The sequence below is a fragment of the Dendropsophus ebraccatus genome, chromosome 9 (assembly GCF_027789765.1).
Source record: "Dendropsophus ebraccatus isolate aDenEbr1 chromosome 9, aDenEbr1.pat, whole genome shotgun sequence".
NCBI classification, from domain to species: domain Eukaryota; kingdom Metazoa; phylum Chordata; class Amphibia; order Anura; family Hylidae; genus Dendropsophus; species Dendropsophus ebraccatus.
In genome coordinates, this window is record NC_091462.1 from 121,551,932 (window position 1) to 121,574,067 (window position 22,136).

The 22,136-nt window shown below is 49.5% G+C and overlaps 1 protein-coding gene across 2 annotated transcripts in view; it reads right to left on the reverse strand.

Moving 5' to 3' along the window:
- The window catches only part of STK36 (serine/threonine kinase 36), a 146,743-nt gene that overhangs the window by 117,732 nt on the left and 6,875 nt on the right, over window positions 1-22,136 (reverse strand). For both annotated transcript variants that reach the window (XM_069984782.1, XM_069984783.1), the window contains exon 2: window positions 22,045-22,129. In XM_069984782.1, the coding sequence (XP_069840883.1) occupies window positions 22,045-22,128 (84 nt within the window). In that variant the 5' untranslated portion in view covers window position 22,129. The remainder of the gene's footprint in view (window positions 1-22,044; window positions 22,130-22,136) is intronic.

Genomic DNA, 22,136 nt, shown 5'->3' on the forward strand with positions numbered 1-22,136 from the left:
TTCCCCGACCACCCTTATGTAATAGGACCAGTGTCCTATTACTGATATATTCCCCGGCCACCCTTATGTAATAGGGCCAGTGTCCTATTACTGATATATTCCCCGACCACCCTTATGTAATAAGGCCAGTGTCCTATTACTGATATATTCCCCGACCACCCTTATGTAATAAGGCCAGTGTCCTATTACTGATATATTCCCCGACCACCCTTATGTAATAGGGCCAGTGTCCTATTACGGATATATTCCCCGACCACCCTTATGTAATAGAGCCAGTGTCCTATTATTGATATATACCCCGACCACCCTTATGTAATAGGGACAGTGTCCTATTACTAATATATTCCCCGACCACCCTTATGTAATAAGGCCAGTGTCCTATTACTGATATATTCCCCGACCACCCTTATGTAATAAGGCCAGTGTCCTATTACTGATATATTCCCCGACCACCCTTATGTAATAGGGCCAGTGTCCTATTACTGATATATTCCCCGACCACCCCTATCTAATAGGGCCAGTGTCCTATTACTGATATATTCCCCGACCACCCTTATGTAATAGGGCCAGTGTCCTATTACTAATATATTCCCGACCACCCTTATCTAATAGGGCCAGTGTCCTATTACTGATATATTCCCCGACCACCCTTATGTAATAGGGCCAGTGTCCTATTACTAATATATTCCCCGACCACCCTTATGTAATAGGGCCAGTGTCCTATTACTAATATATTCCCCGACCACCCTTATGTAATAGGGCCAGTGTCCTATTACTGATATATTCCCCGACCACCCTTATGTAATAGGGCCAGTGTCCTATTACTGATATATTCCCCGACCACCCTTATGTAATAGGGCCAGTGTCCTATTACTGATATATTCCCCGACCACCCTTATGTAATAGGGCCAGTGTCCTATTACTAATATATTCCCCGACCACCCTTATGTAATAGGGCCAGTGTCCTATTACTAATATATTCCCCGACCACCCTTATGTAATAGGGCCAGTGTCCTATTACTGATATATTCCCCGACCACCCTTATGTAATAGGGCCAGTGTCTTATTAGAATGTTGCTCATATATATTCATGAGCAAAACTTGTAAAATTCATATCAAAATTCAGTTCTACATTAAAGATTTTTTTTTTAAAGCTGGAGTTGGAGTCAGTACATTTTTTTCCACTCCAACTCCGACTCCACAGCCCTGATAAAGACACACAATCATACACTCATACAGTCATTACATCCATACACCCACCCGGGCATAAAGCCACACCTGTAGATTACACATACACAACATAAAATACTTTTATGAAAAAGGCCCTAAAATTGAAAAAGATAAAAATAAGGATATAAAATTGTCAAAAATTGTAAAAATTAGAACCAAAAACCAGCAGACCTCGGGGTGATCAGCCCCAGGGTTGTTGGAGAATTATCAATAATGTATTTGGCCGGGGGGCGTGGCCTGGACATGGCGCTGAGCGGCAGCACAGAGTAAGAGCTCCGCTTAGCCACCGGTGTTTTCGCCGCCCGACAGCGTCTGATAGCGGTCTGACACAGCCTTGATGCCCAAGAACGCTCCCCCCAAGGCCCCCGAACCTACAGAGGTGACCCCGAACCGGAATAGAAGCGGGATCCGGCGCTTCTTCACCGACACGCCAGCTGCCAGAGCGCGCACAGCTACTCCCAAGATGGCCGACCGCTCCTCACAGCAAAGCACACGGGCGGCGGTGGGGCTGCAGCTTGCTCCAGCGCTCTCACAGGACTTCCCCCCTATGTTGTGTGACCCGGATCCCCATGATCCTGCCTCCGGGTCCCCCACAGCAGAGATGCCTACTTCAGGTATGGAACTGCAGGCGCTGCACGCCCAAATGGCGGCCATACCTACTGAAGCTGGCATGGAGGGGTATATGGCCAGGATGGAGGCAGTCTGTAAGGCTGAGATTCGCTCCCTAAAGTCTGATTTGGTGTCCCTAACCTCCACAGTGCACACTTTAGAGGAAGTGTCAGCTGACATACAACTTACACAGGAGTCACAGCAGCAGCAGCTGGACTTACACACACAGCAGATTCAGCAACTGTATGATATGGCTGACGAATAGGCGGAATAATATCCGCGTGCGGGGGATACCAGAAGCGGTTAAACCGCCTGACCTATTTCCAACACTGCAGGCCATATTTAATTCTCTCCTGAACAAACCGCCTGACCATCATATTGAAATGGACCGGGCTCATAGAACACTCGGCCCGCCTAGCTCTGACTTGGCAAGACCCAGAGATGTTGTGTGTCGGGTGCACTATTTTCAAGTTAAAGAGGACATTATGAGGAATGCCAGGGACGCTGGCCCCACTGATTTTGATGGAGCCCAAATCCAGCTCCTGACGGATTTATCCCGGACCACACTGGCCAAGAGAAGAGCGTTGCGGCCTCTATTGACTCTCCTGCGTGACAAAAACCTGCCGTACTCCTGGGGCTACCCCTTTCAGCTGCAAGTTAGACAAAATAACCAAGCATTTTGCCTGCGTACTCCTGCAGACCTGCCGGATCTTCTTGCGGCCTTACATCTCCCGCCAGTTTCTATTCCTGACTGGCCCTTCATGCCGCCGCTGCCTTCGCGCGCTCCTCGGCCTCACCAGAGCACGTCGGGACCTCCGTACCCCGCATGGTCTCCTTAGGTGGCACCATTGATGCTAGCATTCCCTTGGTCAACATCTCGACTTGGAGACTGTTTGGTTACCCCCCGTTTTTCACTCTTTTTTGGCTCTGAATGTTGAGTGCTGTGACCATGACTGTTCTTTGAGTGTTCCTTTGCCTTTCCTTTTGGCTCTTATGCACCTGTGGCCTTATGACGGTGATATGTGGCGCGTGACGCGCCGGATTTGGGGGGGGAAGGGGGAGGGTTGCCTGTTGTGTTCTTGGCTATTTCTGTTATCGCTATATAGTTTTGTTATGACCACACTTATGCTCCCATAGGGTGTGTTAGAGACGCCTGGTGGCAACTAGTCTATTACTCGTGTTAGTTTTTACACGATTAGCCCTTAGGGCTCCTCTTTCCTTTGTCCTTAGTGGACCTAGGTGGACAGTTCTGCTATAGGCCTGTCCTGTTTGGCTGGCTTCGGCCGGCGTTGTTTCCACACCTTTCTTCCTCTACTTCTCTTTCTCTAGTTTGGTTATTCTTTTTCTCTTATCCCTTTGTTTCCTCTTTCCCATACTCTGACCCTGCTTCCTCTCCCTTCCCACCCCTTCTCTTTCACTTGGTGTCCGGATGCATGATGGCCTCGCTCAGGATCACTTCTCTGAACATCCGTGGTTTTAATAAACCAGAGCGATGCTCACAACTGTTATATCATATGCACAAGCAGCGGACACAGATACTGCTGTTGCAGGAGACCCACTTCAGGACCGGACACATTCCAGACCTACCCTCCCGATACTACACACATTGGTACCATAGCACCAATCCTGACGCTATCCAAGGGGGTGAGCATTGCTTTTCACAAATCTGTGACGTCTCTGTTCTGGACTCGCTAGCAGATCCCAAAGGCCGTTATTTGTTCTTGAAAATACAACTGGGTAACCGTGTATATACAATTGCTAATTTTTATTTTCCCAACCAGAGCCAGTCGCGGGTTGCCAAGCAATATCTGACTGCCCTGTCGAGATTCTCAGAGGGGCTCCTTGTGACGGCCGGCGACTTTAACCTGGTGATGGATAGATCCATGGACTCTTCCTCGGGCAGGTCAGCTCTCTCTCTCCCACAGACTCGTTCTCTCCGAAAGACCTTGTTTGACAGCAGGTTAGTGGACGTCTGGCGGGTCCTGCATCCGAGAGACCGCGACTATACATACTATTCCGCTGTACATGATTCCTACAGCAGGATAGATATGTTTCTCATTGACCACCATCTCCTCTCCTGGCAACCCAGGGCGACTATTGACCCCATGACGTGGTCGGACCATGCCCCCATCACATTGACATTGAGCCTTCCGGATCCCACTCCCAAAGAGTGGAACTGGAGACTCAATCCCAATCTGCTTAAAGACGTCGGCTGCCAGGCAGCGGTCAGGGACGCCATCAGCAACTTCCTCACTACCCACGCCTCTGATGACACCCCCCTGCCCTTCCAATGGGAGGCCTTGAAGTGTGTGGTCAGAGGGGTGTTGATTCAACACGGGTCGCGCCTGAAACGGGACAATGCGGTTAAAATGTCACGACTACTGGAAAAAATTCATGATCACGAGACATCCCACAAACAGTCCAGAGACCCTGCGGTCTTGGCATCCTTACTTGAACTTAAGGGTCAATTACAGGCCTTAATCGATCAGAAATATGCACGCTTTAGAGATAGGGTGCGACGCTTCTTCTACGAATTCTCCAACAAATGTGGGTCTTCCCTTGCCAAATTCCTACATCCTAAAGCCACACAGACTTTTGTCCCTTCTATTGTTTCCCAGCAACATGGGACATGTCACACCCCCCTAGCAATCGTGAACACATTTAAACATTACTACCAGACACTCTATAATCTCAAAGTCCCGCTGGCTGACATGTCGACGGAGGCATTCCAAGCAAAAGTAGAACAGTATGTGCAGTCTACGGCCCTCCCAGTGGTCTCGTCAGACACAGCTGCGGACATAGACCTGCCCTTCTCAGAACAAGAGTTGGCCCTCATTATTAAGAATACTCCAGGGGGCAAGAGCCCAGGTCCCGATGGGTTTACCGCCCAATTCTATAAATCCTTCGCACCACAACTCACCCCGTTCCTGACGAAAACATTCAATGCCGTAAGCCCCTCCTGTCCCTTCCCTCCACAATCTCTGATGGCCACAATAGTAGTCATTCCCAAACCAGGGAAAGACCCTAACGTTTGTGCGAATTATCGCCCCATCTCTTTAATTAATGTGGACCTGAAATTTTTCTCCAAAGTGCTGGCCAACAGACTGGGTCCCTTGCTCCCCGGTGTTATTCATACTGACCAGGTCGGGTTTGTCCCACACAGGGAAGGGAGGGACAATGTCAACAAAACGCTGCTTCTGATGTCCCACGCACAAAGGTCCAGTGTACCCGCAAGCATGGTCTCTGTCGACGCCGAAAAGGCATTTGATCGGGTACACTGGACCTTTCTTCATGCCACCCTGCGACAGATTGGCCTGGGGGAGGGTATGTTAGGACGGATAGCGGCACTATACGTCGGTCCGACTGCGAGAGTCAGGGTCAACGGCATTATGTCAACCCCGTTCCCTATTGCGAACGGAACGCGCCAGGGATGCCCACTGTCACCGATGCTGTATGTCCTAGTGATGGAGCACTTGGCAGTGGCCTTGCACGCGTCCCCTGACCTCTCAGGTATCAGACTTGGACGCATTCATTACAAACTGGCACTTTATGCTGACGATCTATTGATCTATGTATCTAATCCGGCGGCTTCCTTCCCGGTCATTCTGAAGGTGTTTGAGGCCTATGGCCACGTCAGCAACTTCAATGTAAATTATTCCAAAACGGAGGTACTCAATATCTCCCTCCCCCCCGACCTGATCCCGGCGTTGCGCGACTCGTTCTCGTTCCGCTGGCAAACGTCGGCTATTAAATACCTGGTAGTGTGGATCCCCACAATCCTTTCTAAATTGTTTTCCCTTAATCTCCTCCCTTTGTTGACACGCACCAAATCTGACCTTGCCAAATACAATAGACCGCAGTTGTCCTGGTTCGGACGCATTAATGTAGTGAAAATGGATGTCCTGCCGCGCTTCTTTTATGTGTTTCAGGCGCTACCCGTGCACATCCCGGCCACCTTTTTCAGACAGGTGCAGACTCTGGTGAGGAAGTTTGTCTGGGGCCCTCTCAAACCGAGACTAAAATATAACACCCTGACACGCTCCAAATTGAGCGGTGGGGCAGGACTTCCAGACTTCCTACTTTACTATAGGGCGACGATTCTCCTCCGGGTCGTGGATTGGCTACATGGCGGATGGCAGCAAACAGTAGGTGAGCGTGGAGGGGGCCCTGTCACCGATTTCTTTGAAATCACTTCCATGGGTATTCCCCATCAACCGGCCGCCCATGGAGACCTTCCCACTTCTGACAAAATGTTTTTTGCAGCTGTGGGACAGGCTGCTACCGCGGTGTGGCCTCTCGCACCGCTCTGGAGTCATGTGCCCCCTCTTTGACGACCTGGCCTTTCCCCCTGCCTGTGGGAGAGAGAACTTCCTGGGGTGGTCTTCGGCCGCCGGAGTACGATTGGGTCAGGTCCTGGGAGCTAGTAAAACCCTCCCGCCCTTAACTATTTTGCAAGCGGCCTGCCCGGAGAAGACGCTTTCTTGGTTCGAATATGCACAGTTGAACGCCTCTCTAAAATGTAGATTCCCGAATGGGATTTTATCTAACACTCCTACGGACTTGGAAGCGATTCTCTTGGAATCCTCTCCCCCGACTAAAGTTGTCTCCCGTATTTACCGTATCCTGTTAGCTGACACGGCGGCTTCCGACCCTTCATACATGGGGGTTTGGGAGCAAGAACTGGGTCGCTCCTTCTCGGCATCGGAGAGAGTACGCATCTATACCCTGACTCACAAGATGCCCATGGCCTGTCACTCCCAGGAAAAAAACTTTAAAATCCTCACTAGGTGGTACAGGTACCCACAACTCCTCCACAAATGCTATCCGAATGTGACGGACCTCTGCTGGCGGTGTCAGGCAGAGGTGGGCACCATGCTCCACGTATGGTGGGGTTGTCCGGTCTTGAAGCCCTTCTGGCACACAGTTTTTAAGATCTACACTCAGGTCACTGGCACCTCTATCTCACCCACACCCGAAGTGGCTTTGTTGTCCCTGCTCAGGATGGAATCCCTGACGGCTGAGGAACACCTACAGGGTAGCAAAATAGACAGGTTATGGTTTGCCTGGACATCCTACAAATCTGATCCCCGGTTTGTGCAGTACCTGGCTTGAGGGGCTTGGACGTGCACCCGGACACCGAGATGATCTTCCCTGCCTCCTTTCCCCCTTCCCCTCCTCACCCAACACCCTGCCTTCCTTGCCTTTCTTCTCTTTATCCTTCTCTCCCTACTGCTTAACGCTACTCCTCGCTTTTTGTTCTCCTTTTCTCAGATATTAGAGGCTTTACAGTCTCGCATTTGCATCATATAGGGGGTTATTGCCCCCCCCCCCCCCTTTTTCTTTCTTTTTCTTTCTTTGTGCCCCGTTGGGCATCTTTGATATTAAAATATGGTTCATTAGCTCAATTGATACCTGTTTCGAATGCAAACTACGAACATGTCTACTTATCGCTTACCTGGTTCATTTACTATGTACATCAGTGCGGGGTCTGTTTCCCCCAGCACACGCATATCTGTACTAGGGCTGGGCGATTAATCGAATTAATTCGATTAATCGCCCAGACAGTTAGAATCGATTTGATTTTTTGTGAAAATCGTAAATTCGATTTTCACAAAAAATCATTGCGGGCGGCGCGGTAAAGTGTCGGGTCCGGAGAGAGTTGCAGGACGGCGCGGTGAGGTGCAGGGCCGGCGGTCAGGAGAGATGTGGTACCAGCGGCTCCAGCCTCTTCACAGAGCCGCGGCTGACCTCTCCCGCCCCTTACACGTTAGTGCCGCGCTGAGCTGCGTCCCGCTCTCTTCCTGTCACACGTGCAGGTCCTGTTCTGTGGAGGAGGCGGCAGGGATCGCAGCAGAAGGAGAGAACGTCGCTGCCCGCTGTACAGCTCCAGGACCCGCAGCGACGTTCTCTCCTTCTGCTGCGATCCCTGCCGCCTCCTCCACAGAACAGGACCTGCACGTGTGACAGTAAGAGAGCGGGACGCAGCTCAGCGCGGCACTAACGTGTAAGGGGCGGGAGAGGTCAGCGGCGGCTCTGTGAAGAGGCTGGAGCCGCCGGTACCACATCTCTCCTGACCGCCGGCCCTGCACCTCACCGCGCAGTCCTGACACTTTACCACGCCTGCCTAGTCCCCCTCAGCTGCCCCATACCCCCTCAGTGTCCCCTCAGCTGCCCCATACCCCCTCAGTGTCCCCTCAGCTGCCCCATACCCCCTCAGTGTCCCCTCAGCTGCCCCATACCCCCTCAGTGTCCCCTCAGCTGCCCCATACCCCCTCAGTGTCCCCTCAGCTGCCCCATACCCCCTCAGTGTCCCCTCAGCTGCCCCATACCCCCTCAGCTGCCCCATACCCCCTCAGTGTCCCCTCAGCTGCCCCATACCCCTGAGTGACCCCCAGCCGGCTTCATATCCCTCAGTGACCCCCAGCCTGCCCCATACCCCTCAGTGACCCCCAGCCTGCCCCATACCCCTCAGTGACCCCCAGCCTGCCTCATACCCCTCAGTGACCCCCAGCCTGCCCCATACCCCTCAGTGTCCCCTCAGCTGCCCCATACCCCTCAGTGACCCCCAGCCTGCCCCATACCCCTCAGTGACCCCCAGCCTGCCTCATACCCCTCAGTGACCCCCAGCCGGCCTCATACCCCTCAGTGACCCCCAGCCTGCCTCATACCCCTCAGTGACCCCCAGCCTGCCCCATACCCCTCAGTGACCCCTCAGCTGCCCCATACCCCTCAGTGACCCCCAGCCTGCCCCATACCCCTCAGTGACCCCCAGCCTGCCTCATACCCCTCAGTGACCCCCAGCCTGCCTCATACCCCTCAGTGACCCCCAGCCTGCCCCATACCCCTCAGTGTCCCCTCAGCTGCCCCATACCCCTCAGTGACCCCTCAGCTGCCCCATACCCCTCAGTGACCCCCAGCCTGCCCCATACCCCTCAGTGACCCCCAGCCTGCCCCATACCCCTCAGTGACCCCCAGCCTGCCTCATACCCCTCAGTGACCCCCAGCCTGCCCCATACCCCTCAGTGACCCCCAGCCTGCCTCATACCCCTCAGTGACCCCCAGCCTGCCCCATACCCCTCAGTGACCCTTAGCCTGCCCCATACCCCTCAGTGACCCCCAGCCTGCCTCATACCCCTCAGTGACCCCCAGCCTGCCCCATACCCCTCAGTGACCCTTAGCCTGCCCCATACCCCTCAGTGACCCCCAGCCTGCCTCATACCCCTCAGTGACCCCCAGCCTGCCTCATACCCCTCAGTGACCCCCAGCCTGCCCCATACCCCTCAGTGACCCTTAGCCTGCTTCATACCCCTCAGTGACCCCCAGCCTGCCTCATACCCCTCAGTGACCCCCATTCTGCCCCATACCCACTCAGTGACCCCCAGTCCACCCCATACCCCCTCAGTAGTACTACTACACCCATCATCTATACCTGTACTACTACCACACTCCTCATCTTTACCTGTACTATTACACCCCTTATCCACTATACCCTCACTACTACTCCCTACCTAGATGAAGGCACAAAGAAGATCGCCTATACTATATGGGGGCACAGAGTACATAGGGCACATATTTGGGAAAACTACTTATATGGGGCACACAATGTGTTTGTCTACTACATGGGGGCACAGGAGGAGCACTGTTACACTGGGAAACAATATAGTTGTCTCAAACGTCAATAAAATCGTATCTGATGCTGCAGGGAGAAAAATGTCCTATTTATTTAGCAAAAACAAAAAAATCGAGATTTAAATCGAGAATCGTCCAAAATTTTTTAAAAATCGAGATTTTATTTTTTGGCCATATCGCCCAGCCCTAATCTGTACTTTGTTTAAAACCTTTAATAAAAGCTGATTTACACAAAAAAAAATAAAAAAATAATGTATTTGGCCGTAAGTGGACTGCTATGATGGTGCGCAGATGGTGTATATACAATACATAGAGGTAAAATCTGCAGTGTGCAGTGAGAGTCATTACACGGGTAATGGGCGGCTTTGTAAAAGAAGTTCAGGTGTAGGTAAATGTAGCTCGGCACCGTTACCCAATAAAATCTTAGTGATTGCAGTAAGTTGATGGTGCTAGGAGCACCGCTCACCCGTCTAGTGGCTTTAGGATCCCCGTGTCAGGCTGATGGAGTATCCGGGTATATGCTGCTGGTGGTGAGTGTTCTCCCTGGTTGCTCTCGGCTCGCGTGTGCACCGGGTTGAGACTCCTTTAGGGTGCCTTCACACCTACCGGATCCACAGCGGATCTCACTTCTGCGGATTCAAAGCGAGAACCGCTGCGGATCCGGTATCAATTCACCCCATTCATTACCTGTCCAGGCTTCTCTGCGCTGTCTTCATCCCAGGGTCCCGCGCGCTCTATCTTCTGAATGGCCGGTCAGCTGACGGAGCGCTCAGCCAATCACAGGCCGGGACCGCCACGGCCTGTGATTGGCTGAGTGTGGCCTGTCAGCTGACCGGCCATTCAGAAGATAGAGCGCGCAGGACCCGGGGATGAAGACAGCGAGAGAAGCCTGGACAGGTAATGTATTACTGCTGCTGCAAGGGCTGCAAGGACATCGGTCACGATGTCCCTGCAGCCCTCGCTCAACGATCATCGGGCCGTGGAATAGGCCCAGTAAACGAGCAGCGATCAAGCAGATCGCCGCTCGTTTACATCGTTGATTGGGCCCTCCTCGGCCTAAGGAGACTTTGAAACGCGTCCAGCTCAGTCTAAACCCATTTTGAGGATCAATTTTGATGAACTACTTGCCGTAACACACAAGTGGACTCACCGCCAAAACACCCACGAGGTTCGGCGGTCAACAAAGCACAATACGCATGCGCAACCTCTCTCCACTATAAGGGTGCCTTCACACCTACCGGATCCACAGCGGATCTCACTTCTGCAGATTCAAAGCGAGAACCGCTGCAGATCCGGTATCAATTCAGCCCTATGATAGGACATATTGGCAGCGGGATTGACTTCCCGCTGTGAATATGTGCTTCAACTCCCTGGTGCCCGCAGCCCTGCCGTCGCATCCCCCCCATCCCGGCCACATCCCCCCATCAGCCCACCCCCAGCCCGCTGCTGCCCGCATCCCACCGCGAGAGCATACAGTACCTGCTCGGCGGCGCGGCTGCAGTGAGGCTGCCGGCTCCGGTCCCGCTCAGATTGAGCCTCACTGCAGCCGCGCCGTCGAGCAGGTAATGTATGCTCGCGGTGGCGGGCCGGAGATGGGGGGGATGTGCCGCCGCCGGGGATGGGGATGGGGGATGCGACAGCGGGGCTGTAAGCACCAGGGAGTTAAAGCACATGTTCACAGCGGGATGTCAATCCCGCTGCCAATATGTGCTATCATAGGGGTGAATTGATACCGGATCCGCAGCGGTTCTTGCTTTGAATCCGCAGAAGTGAGATCCGCTGTGGATCCGGTAGGTGTGAAGGCACCCTAAAGGAGTCTCAACCCTGTGCACACGCGAGCCGAGAGCAACCAGGGAGAACACTCACCACCAGCAGCATATACCCGGATACTCCATCAGCCTGACACGGGGATCCTAAAGCCGCTAGACGGGTGAGCGGTGCTCCTAGCACCATCAACTTACTGCAATCACTAAGATTTTATTGGGTAACGGTGCCGAGCTACATTTACCTACACCTGAACTTCTTTTACAAAGCCGCCCATTACCTGTGTAATGACTCTCACTGCACACTGCAGATTTTACCTCTATGTATTGTATATACACCATCTGCGCACTTTCATAGCAGTCCACTTACGGCCAAATACATTATTGATAATTCTCCAACAACCCTGGGGCTGATCACCCCGAGGTCTGCTGGTTTTTGGTTCTAATTTTTACAATTTTTGACAATTTTATATCCTTATTTTTATCTTTTTCAATTTTAGGGCCTTTTTCATAAAAGTATTTTATGTTGTGTATGTGTAATCTACAATTGTTTCCAATATCTTATTCTTATGACCTATCACTCTCTCCATTTACATTTATAATCTGTCCTCTCTTTTTTCCCTTGTCATTACCATCTCTCTATTAGTTGATCTCACACATAACCCCTTTGTTCCATTTCATAAAGCCACACCGCCATACAGCTGCCACGTTTTCCATGTACTAACTCATATGAGGGGTTTTTGCAGCAGCAGCAGCTATTGTCCTTTGTAATGCGGGAATTTTTCCATACAATAAGGTGCAAAACAACAAAATAAAAAAAAACTGCTTGAAGGGGAACTGCACATAAGGAAAAAATTTTTATATTAAAAGTACATTAACCCCTTAAAGGGACACTGTCACCTCCTTTTTGCATTCTGACATCTCTACACAAGTGTAAAGGGTAAATGTTGCAGTTTTCATACCTTATTTTATATCATACGTCATGGTGCTTGTTCAAGTAAAAAGTCATCTTTTATCAACTGCAGATTGTGTTAAGTGGGCGGGGTCTCGCGGCATTAGCGCCACTTAGGCCCGCCCACAACACCACAGTTGGCCCAGCCCCCTCGCTGGCCTAGACCCCACCCCTTTTACGTCGGCCAACCAATGGCCGTCAAGGGTGCGGGCTAAGTGGCGGGGGTAAGTGACGCTAATGCCACTTACTGCAATCGATAAAAGGACACTTTTTACTTGAACAAGCACCGTATGATATGAAATAAGGTATGAAAAACGCTAAATCTACCCTTTATACCTGTGTAGAGATGTCAGAATGCAAAAAGGGGGCGACAGGGTCACTTTAAGGACCGGGCCTAAAATGGCCTTAAGAACCGAGGCAAATCTTATAAATATATGACCTGTGTCACTTTATTCATTAATAACTTGGGGATGCTTTTACCTATCCGGCTGATTCTGAGACTGTTTTCTCGTGACCTATTGTACTTCACATTTCTGGTAAATTGAAGTTGATACTTATAACAAATCCTTATGAAAAAATCCAAAATAACGTGAAAAATTTTGAAAAAAATGCATTTTTCCAACTTTGAAACTTTTCTGCTTATACAGAAAGTGGTTATACCACATAAATTATATATTAAATAGCATTAGCAACATGTCTACTTTATGTTGGCGGCATTTATTAAACTATATTTCATTTTTTTTAGACAATAGAAAGCGTAAAACATTAGCAGCAAATTTCCAAATTTTCAGTAAAATTTCAAAATCAGATATTTTTAGGGACCTGTTCAGGTTTAGGCCAGGTTCAGACTATGTAAGTGTGCGGCTGTATTTGCGGCTGAAATTGTGCGGCGGTATTTTTGGTGGTTCATGCGTACGCTGGAAAGTATACGATATACGGCTGCACAGTGCACACTATGTATGAGCCTACGGCCCGATCGTAAACGGATCCGTAAAAAATGAACAAGACCATTGTTTGCGGCTGGAAACGCGGCCGTGGATTGACAGGCGGTCCGTACGGAGTACTTCAAAAATAGCCGGCAATGATGCCGAATGCCAATGCCTCTAATAGTTAATATATTAAATTACTAAAACACATTTTCTTTGTAATAAAGTCCCTTTCGTTGTTCAATAATTTAATTCTAACGAATCCATCATTTTGCAATTAAATATACTGTTAAAAAAAATAGATATATAAATAAATGTATATTTATATATATATTTATTTTTTGACAGTATATTTAATTGCACAATGATGGATTCGTTAGAATTAAATTATTGAATAACGAAACTGAATTTATTTAATCGAAAATGTGTTTTATTAATTAAATATTAATTAGTACAGGAAGCTCCATAAGCCGTTAATTCATATTGCCGGTAATAGAGCTTTCTGTACTAATCATCACTTTACTTAATGAAAACATCAAATGTTTCTTCTAATTATGTTATCACAATAGCATTATTAGAGGAAACATTTAGAATTATATGTGCGCTCAGCTGATTGGCTGATCGGCTCAGCGCACATATAATGAGCCGGTCCGCAGTACAGTGACTTCATTGTGCTGCGGACCAGCGAAGAGGACACATCGGGGTGAGTATAGAGCTCTCCCCCTCCCCGGCACTGCACCCCTCCCAGCAAGGAAGGGGGGTCACTTAACCCCTTCCTTGCTGGGATGGGTGCAGTCTGACATCAGTCTGGCCACCAAGGGGTTAAGGGGGATGCAATACATCCTCCCTTAACCCCTTGGGGGCCAGACTGTAAGCAGCGATCTGTAAAGATGCTGCATACTGTAAGGAGCACAACACCGCTCACAATGATGGGTGTTGTGCTCCTGTTTGTGTGTTTTTGTGTGTTTCTCCCTTTTTGTTTTTCAGATATCGGTATCCTGTGGATTACGTCGGATTCCGTGGACTACGTCGATGACCAGCGTTTTTTTGTTGTTTTTTTTTAATAAAATGGTCAATGAGGGGTGTGGGGGTGTTTTTATTTGAATAAAAAAAATTTTTAACTTGTGTCTTTATTTCTTTACTTTATAGACTTAGTAGTGGAAGCCGTCTAATAGACGGAATCCATTACTAAGTTGGGGCCTAGTGTTAGCCGGTATAAAATGGCTAACACTAACCCCCCCATTATTACCCCAGTACCCAATGCCACCAGGGGTACTGGGAAGAGCCGGGTGCCAGTGGTCCCGGAGCGTCAAAATTGGCGCTCCTGGACCGGGCGGCAGCAGGCTGGTAAGATTTAGGCTGGGGAGGGCCTAAACCAATGGCTCTTCCCAGCCTGGTGTTACCAGGCTGCTGTCGTTTGGTTTTTAACCCGGCTGGTTATAAAAAATAGGGGGGACCCTATGCGTTTTTTTTTTTAAATAAATAAATAATAAGAAAAAACCCGCATAGGGTCCCCCCTATTTTTATAACCAGCCTGGTAACACCAGGGTGGGAAGAGCCATTGGTTTAGGCCCTCCCCAGCCTAAATCTTACCAGCCTGCTGCCGCCCGGTCCAGGAGCGCCAATATTGACGCTCCGGGACCACTGGCACCCGGCTCTTCCCAGTACCCCTGGTGGCATTGGGTACTGGGGTAATAATGGGGGGGTTAGTGTTAGCCATTTTATACCGGCTAACACTAGGCCCCGACTTAGTAATGGATTCCGTCTATTAGACGGCTTCCACTACTAAGTCTATGAAGTAAAGAAATAAAGACACAAGTTAAAATTTTTTTTAATTCAAATAAAAACACCCCCACACCCCTCATTGACCATTTTATTAAAAAAAAACAACAAAAAAACGCTGGTCATCGACGTAGTCCACGGAATCCGACGTAATCCCCAGGATACCGATATCTGAAAAACAAAAAGGGAGAAACACACAAAAAACACACAAACAGGAGCACAACACCCATCATTGTGAGCGGTGTTGTGCTCCTTACAGCATCTTTACAGATCGCTGCTTACAGTCTGGCCCCCAAGGGGTTAAGGGAGGATGTATTGCATCCCCCTTAACCCCTTGGGGGCCAGACTGATGTCAGACTGCACCCATGCCAGCAAGGAAGGGGTTAAGTGACCCCCCCTTCCTTACTGGGAGGGGTGCAGTGCTGGGGAGGGGGTGGGGAGAGCTCTATACTCAAAAGGGGTGTAGTTTCCATAATGGGGTCACTTGTGGGGGGGGTTCAACTGTCTTGGCAACACAGGGGCCTTTTACATGAAACATGGCCCTCGAAATCCATTCCAACCAAATCCAGCCTCAAAAAGCCAAATGGCGCTCCTTCCCTTTGGAGGCTTACCCTGCACCCGCATGGCGCTTTATGTCCACATGTGGGGTATTTCCGTGCTCAGGGGAAATTGCACTACATATTTTGTGTTGGTTTTTTTTTGTTTTTTTTTTTATCTTTTAACCCCTTGTTAAAGTGAAAAAAAGACAAGATCAATGATTTAGTGTAAGAATTAAAATTTTTTTTTTTACAATAAATGTTGGTCTAGCCCTGATTTTTTCAATTTCCACAAGCGTTTAAAAAAGAAAATGAGTGCAAAATGTGTAGGGTAATTTCCCCTGAGTACAAAAATACCCCAGATGTGGGCATAATGTGCCATATGGGCACAGGGCAAGCCACCAAAGGGACAGAGCGCCATTTAGAGGCTGGAATGGAGGATGGAGGCCATGTCGCAATTACAAAGCTCCTGTGCTGCCAGGACAGAAGAAACCCCCCACAAGTGACCCCATTCTGGAAACTACACCCCTCAGTGAGCATATGGACCCCACTGGTGACGGGCACTTATGTAGAACATGTGCTGTGAAAATAAAAAATACCATTTTTTTCATTTTCACGGCACAAATGTGTCCGTCACCAGGGGGCCATATCCCTGCTGCCCCCCTTGTTAGATTCCTTATGGGGTGTAGCCCGCTCCATGGCTGCTAAATATTAGGGCTCTATTACGGCTTCTGGTATTTTCGGATTGTGCCGCAAGCTACAGTAGCTCGTGAAGCAAGGGAACGGAAGAGGGGGGTGCTGGCATAAGTTATCCCCGTACGGGTGGTAACATTTATCCAGCAGTGGGAAGATCAGTTCCCAAACAATCTTCCCACTAACTCGGAGGATGGGGGGGGACATCTGGGGGCTGGATTCGGGTGTCCCTTCCTACATACACTCTAAGGGTACGTGCACACTGCGAAATGGCAAAGGATAACCCTTCATGCATTCCGCAGCTGGCCCCCGCCGGCGGACTGATGGATGCGTGCACTTCTCCACACATGTTATAGACTCCATTCTCCGCCCTCTGTCCAAAGAATGAACGCTCGTGCATAACATGGAGTATATGACACGGGTGGAGACACACGCCTCCATCAGTCCGCCGGCGGGTGCCAGCTGTGGAATGCACAAAGGGTTATCCTTCGCCACTCCGCAGTGTGCACGTACCCTAAATCTGTAAGTGTACCCTGAGGTTCTCTCACAGAGTTTGTAGAATTTTGCGCCATACCGTCATCTCTTATTGGGACAGTACTGGCGGAAAAGACGTGTCTGGGAGGGCAGCGTACACTACGCTACCCCAAGACACATCACTGGTGGATGAGGATGAATGGAGGAAAAAAGGATCCCCCCCATTCATCCTCACTGGCTGTTTTAGTGTCGGAGGCAATAATAGCGTATGCCTCCGCCGCTGAAAACACCCTGAAGGCCATTTTTATACAGGGATTGGTATATGGGGTATGTAAATGTGTAGTGGTGTAGTGTAAAACTTTATTTCATGTAGTGTAATAGTGGTTTTTACGTGTTTATTTAACATTAAGTCTAAAAAAAGAACCTACGCCTATGCTATGCTAACCTATGCTGATAAATGCCGCACTTATGTGCGGTACTTATCAGCAGACCGTGGCTGTAGGATATAGAAAAAAAAAAAAAAAAAAGGAGGAGTTGCTGATTAGCAGCGCACTTACCTGCGATGCTGATCAACACTTAGCGGCGGTAGGGTGCAGTAGAACGCAAATTTCGAAGCCGGACTGACGGAAATAGCCGAAGACGCCGACCGAAGAAGAGGACACGATCAGAACACAGAAGACGCTGGATCAGGTGAGTATGGGTCAATACCTGCTCTGGATAACTCGGCTACCTGGCTGAGGTGTCCACAGCAGGTATTTAACCCTTTCTTGGGGGACTTGTATCGCTGTGATCGTCCGGTCGGTCCCGGCCAGCCGATCGGGACGTGGCACCTTGGCCACCATTACTTTTAACAGTAATGGCGGTCGGTGCCGTTCTCGGACTGCACCGTCCGCCATTGCTTTCCGAGTCACGATGACCCGGAAAGCTGCAGATCGCCGCTATTGGCTGATCTGAATTGATCAGCCAATAACGGAGATCGTCTACACAGTAGGGGTTAACCACCCCCCGTGCCGACAAGCTATCCATCTTCCCAGGTGTGTGTGTGTACACACAGCGATAGGGGAAACCACGGGCGTAGATGTAAGGCATGGGCTTTGGACATTTACACCCGCGGTCGTTAAGGGGTTAAACGTTATATAAATGTGTCTGTATAATGTATTACTGTATCTGTGCGGTTCTGCCACACTGGTAGCTGACTGACATCCAGGAAGTGAAGAAAAACAGTCTTTGTGCCAATCCACATAGTCTCCTGCTCCTTTTGCTCTCCCCCTTAGGAGACAAATCTTCCATGCCTCTGTCTCACATTGTGTGTGTTTGCTGAGCACAGGCTGATGATGCAGACAGGAGGCGGGGCTGGATCCCCCAATCCCCTGAGTGATTCACCATCTCTGACCAGCCACAAGCAGCTACTGCAACTTCACTGTGCAAAACTCTTCAGTGACATTAGGACTATTAGGTAAAGAATACAGCGTGCTGTGTGGTGTTACAGGTAGAGAATACAGTGCTGTGTGGTGTTACAGGTAGAGAATACAGCGTGCTGTGTGGTGTTACAGGTACAGAATACAGTGCTGTGTGGTGTTACAGGTAGAGAATACAGCGTGCTGTGTGGTGTTACAGGTAGATAATACAGCGTGCTGTGTGGTGTTACAGGTAGAGAATACAGTGCTGTGTGGTGTTACAGGTAGAGAATACAGCGTGCTGTGTGGTGTTACAGGTACAGAATACAGTGCTGTGTGGTGTTACAGGTAGAGAATACAGCGCTGTGTGGTGTTACAGGTAGAGAATACAGCGTGCTGTGTGGTGTTACAGGTAGAGAATACAGCGTGCTGTGTGGTGTTACAGGTAGAGAATACAGTGCTGTGTGGTGTTACAGGTAGAGAATACAGTACTGTGTGGTGTTACAGGTAGAGAATACAGCGTGCTGTGTGGTGTTACAGGTAGAGAATACAGCGTGCTGTGTGGTGTTACAGGTAGAGAATACAGTGCTGTGTGGTGTTACAGGTAGAGAATACAGTGCTGTGTGGTGTTACAGGTAGAGAATACAGTGCTGTGTGGTGTTACAGGTAGAGAATACAGCGTGCTGTGTGGTGTTACAGGTAGAGAATACAGTGTGCTGTGTGGTGTTACAGGTAGAGAATACAGCGTGCTGTGTGTGATGTTACAGGTAGAGAATACAGCGCGGTGTGGTGTTACAGGTAGAGAATACAGCGTGCTGTGTGGTGTTACAGGTAGAGAATACAGCGTGCTGTGTGGTGTTACAGGTAGAGAATACAGCGTGCTGTGTGGTGTTACAGGTAGAGAATACAGCGTGCGGTGTGGTGTTACAGGTAGAGAATACAGTGCTGTGTGGTGTTACAGGTAGAGAATACAGCGTGCTGTGTGGTGTTACAGGTAGATAATACAGCATGCTGTGTGGTGTTACAGGTAGAGAATACAGCGTGCTGTGTGGTGTTACAGGTAGAGAATACAGTGCTGTGTGGTGTTACAGGTAGAGAATACAGCGCTGTATGGTGTTACAGGTAGAGAATACAGTGTGCTGTGTGGTGTTACAGGTAGAGAATACAGCGTGCTGTGTGGTGTTACAGGTAGAGAATACAGTGTGCTGTGTGGTGTTACAGGTAGAGAATACAGTGCTGTGTGGTGTTACAGGTAGAGAATACAGTGCTGTGTGGTGTTACAGGTAGAGAATACAGCGTGGTGTTACAGGTAGAGAATACAGTGCTGTGTGGTGTTACAGGTAGAGAATACAGCGTGCTGTGTGGTGTTACAGGTAGAGAATACAGTGTGCTGTGTGGTGTTACAGGTAGAGAATACAGTGCGCTGTGTGGTGTTACAGGTAGAGAATACAGCGTGCTGTGTGGTGTTACAGGTAGAGAAAACAGTGCTGTGTGGTGTTACAGGTAGAGAATACAGCGTGCTGTGTGGTGTTACAGGTAGAGAATACAGCGTGCTGTGTGGTGTTACAGATAGAGAATACAGCGTGCTGTGTGGTGTTACAGATAGAGAATACAGGGTGCTGTGTGGTGTTACAGGTAGAGAATACAGAGTGCTGTGTGGTGTTACAGGTAGAGAATACAGTGCTGTGTGGTGTTACAGGTAGAGAATACAGCGTGCTGTGTGGTGTTACAGGTAGAGAATACAGTGTGCTGTGTGGTGTTACAGGTAGAGAATACAGCGTGCTGTGTGGTGTTACAGGTAGAGAATACAGAGTGCTGTGTGGTGTTACAGGTAGAGAATACAGTGCTGTGTGGTGTTAGGGCTCGTTCCCACTGAGCAAAAGCAGCTGAATTTCTGCGCTGAATCAGCGCTGAAATTTCAGCCGTTAAAATAGGTGCAGAGCTAATTTCCATTGTGTTGAATTCAAGCGTATTCAGCGCGGAATACAAGCGTAATACAAGCGGAAATTACTCGCTGAATCAGCGCGGAAATGGGGAAAAGGGGGGGGAGGAGGATTCTAGTATATGTTCTGGTATAGTCTAGTTTACTCACCAAATACTCGCTGAATTTCAGCGCTGAATGCATGCGGATTCAGCGCGGATTCCTCGAGTATTCCGCGCTGAATTTGTCAAGAGCTGATTACGAGCTGAACACTTTCCTAGCAGAATACGCAGGGATTCTGCTTGCATTCTGCTTATATTCTGCTCGGAATTCAGCGTCAGTTGATTTCAGGCGGAAATATTTCCTTGCGTAATCCGCTCCTTTTGCTCTGTGTGAACGTAGCCTTACAGGTAGAGAATACAGCGTGCTGTGTGGTGTTACAGGTAGAGAATACAGCGTGCTGTGTGGTGTTACAGGTAGAGAAAACAGTGCTGTGTGGTGTTACAGGTAGAGAATACAGCGTGCTGTGTGGTGTTACAGGTAGAGAATACAGCGTGCTGTGTGGTGTTACAGGTAGAGAATACAGTGCTGTGTGGTGTTACAGGTAGAGAATACAGCGCGCTGTGTGGTGTTACAGGTAGAGAATACAGTGTGCTGTGTGGTGTTACAGGTAGAGAATACAGCGTGCTGTGTGGTGTTACAGGTAGAGAATACAGTGTGCTGTGTGGTGTTACAGGTAGAGAATACAGCGTGCTGTGTGGTGTTACAGGTAGAGAATACAGTGCTGTGTGGTGTTACAGGTAGAGAATACAGTGTGCTGTGTGGTGTTACAGGTAGAGAATACAGCGTGCTGTGTGGTGTTACAGGTAGAGAATACAGCGTGCTGTGTGGTGTTACAGGTAGAGAATACAGTGCTGTGTGGTGTTACAGGTAGAGAATACAGTGTGCTGTGTGGTATTACAGGTAGAGAATACAGCGTACTGTGTGGTGTTACAGGTAGAGAATACAGCGTGTTGTGTAGTGTTACAGGTAGAGAATACAGCGTGCTGTGTGGTGTTACAGGTAGAGAATACAGCGTGCTGTGTGGTGTTACAGGTAGAGAATACAGGGTGCTGTGTGGTGTTACAGGTAGAGAATACAGGGTGCTGTGCAGGTGGGACCACAATGAAATGATAAAGTACTGCAAATAATTCAGTAACACAATGAAACTGCAATGTGTGAACACAGCTTAGATGTTAAGCAACAGTTTGGGTGGGGAATGGGCAGGGTTGAGGACTGAAATGAAGAGCTGAGGGAAAGCATTGCATTCTGGAACCAGTAGTACTATGTACAACTGCTCAACCAGGAAGTATAGCCACACAATACAGAACAAACCCCCCCAAAAAATGGATTTTGGTAGTTATAAAACTGGGATAGATAGGTAAGCAATGCTATATGCTTCGGCAGAAGATTCATTGTTTTTACTTCTACCTGGAGTTCCCCTTTAAATGAAAATGTAAGGGTGCCTTCACACCTACCGACTCGCAGCGTTAATAACGCTGCAAGTCGGCTAGGTCCTGGCAGATCACTGTCAGTACATACACGCAGCGGTCTGAACGACCGCTGCGTGTATGTAAATCTGCCGGCCACTTAACCCCTTCTGATGCCGGCCGCCTCCCGCTCAGCTCTGTATACATTACCTCCTCGCTGCACGGGGTCCCGGCGTCCTGCTCTCCCGCCCGGCCAATCAGTGTTTTGCCCTGCCGCAGCCACTGATTGGCCGGGCGGGAGAGCAGGACGCCGGGACCCCGTGCAGCGAGGAGGTAATGTATACAGAGCTGAGCGGGAGGCGGCCGGCATCAGAAGGGGTTAAGTGGCCGGCAGATTTACATACACGCAGCGGTCGTTCAGACCGCTGCGTGTATGTACTGACAGTGATCTGCCAGGACCTAGCCGACTTGCAGCGTTATTAACGCTGCGAGTCGGTAGGTGTGAAGGCACCCTAAGGGTGTTTTCTATTTTACTATTTTCAGTATGATTACACAGATACCGGACTAAGGATGGGCTGTACAACGGGCGAGTCATAGCAGTAACCTTAGGCTGCCTGTACAACGGATCAGCCCCCCGCCGAGCCCACTATACAGAGTAGTCACCTCTCCGCTGTACTTCCGTCTCCCTTTGTAGACTCTTCCAAAAGATCCTTCACCAATCAGCTCCAGGACATGATAGCGCTCCATACTGCAAG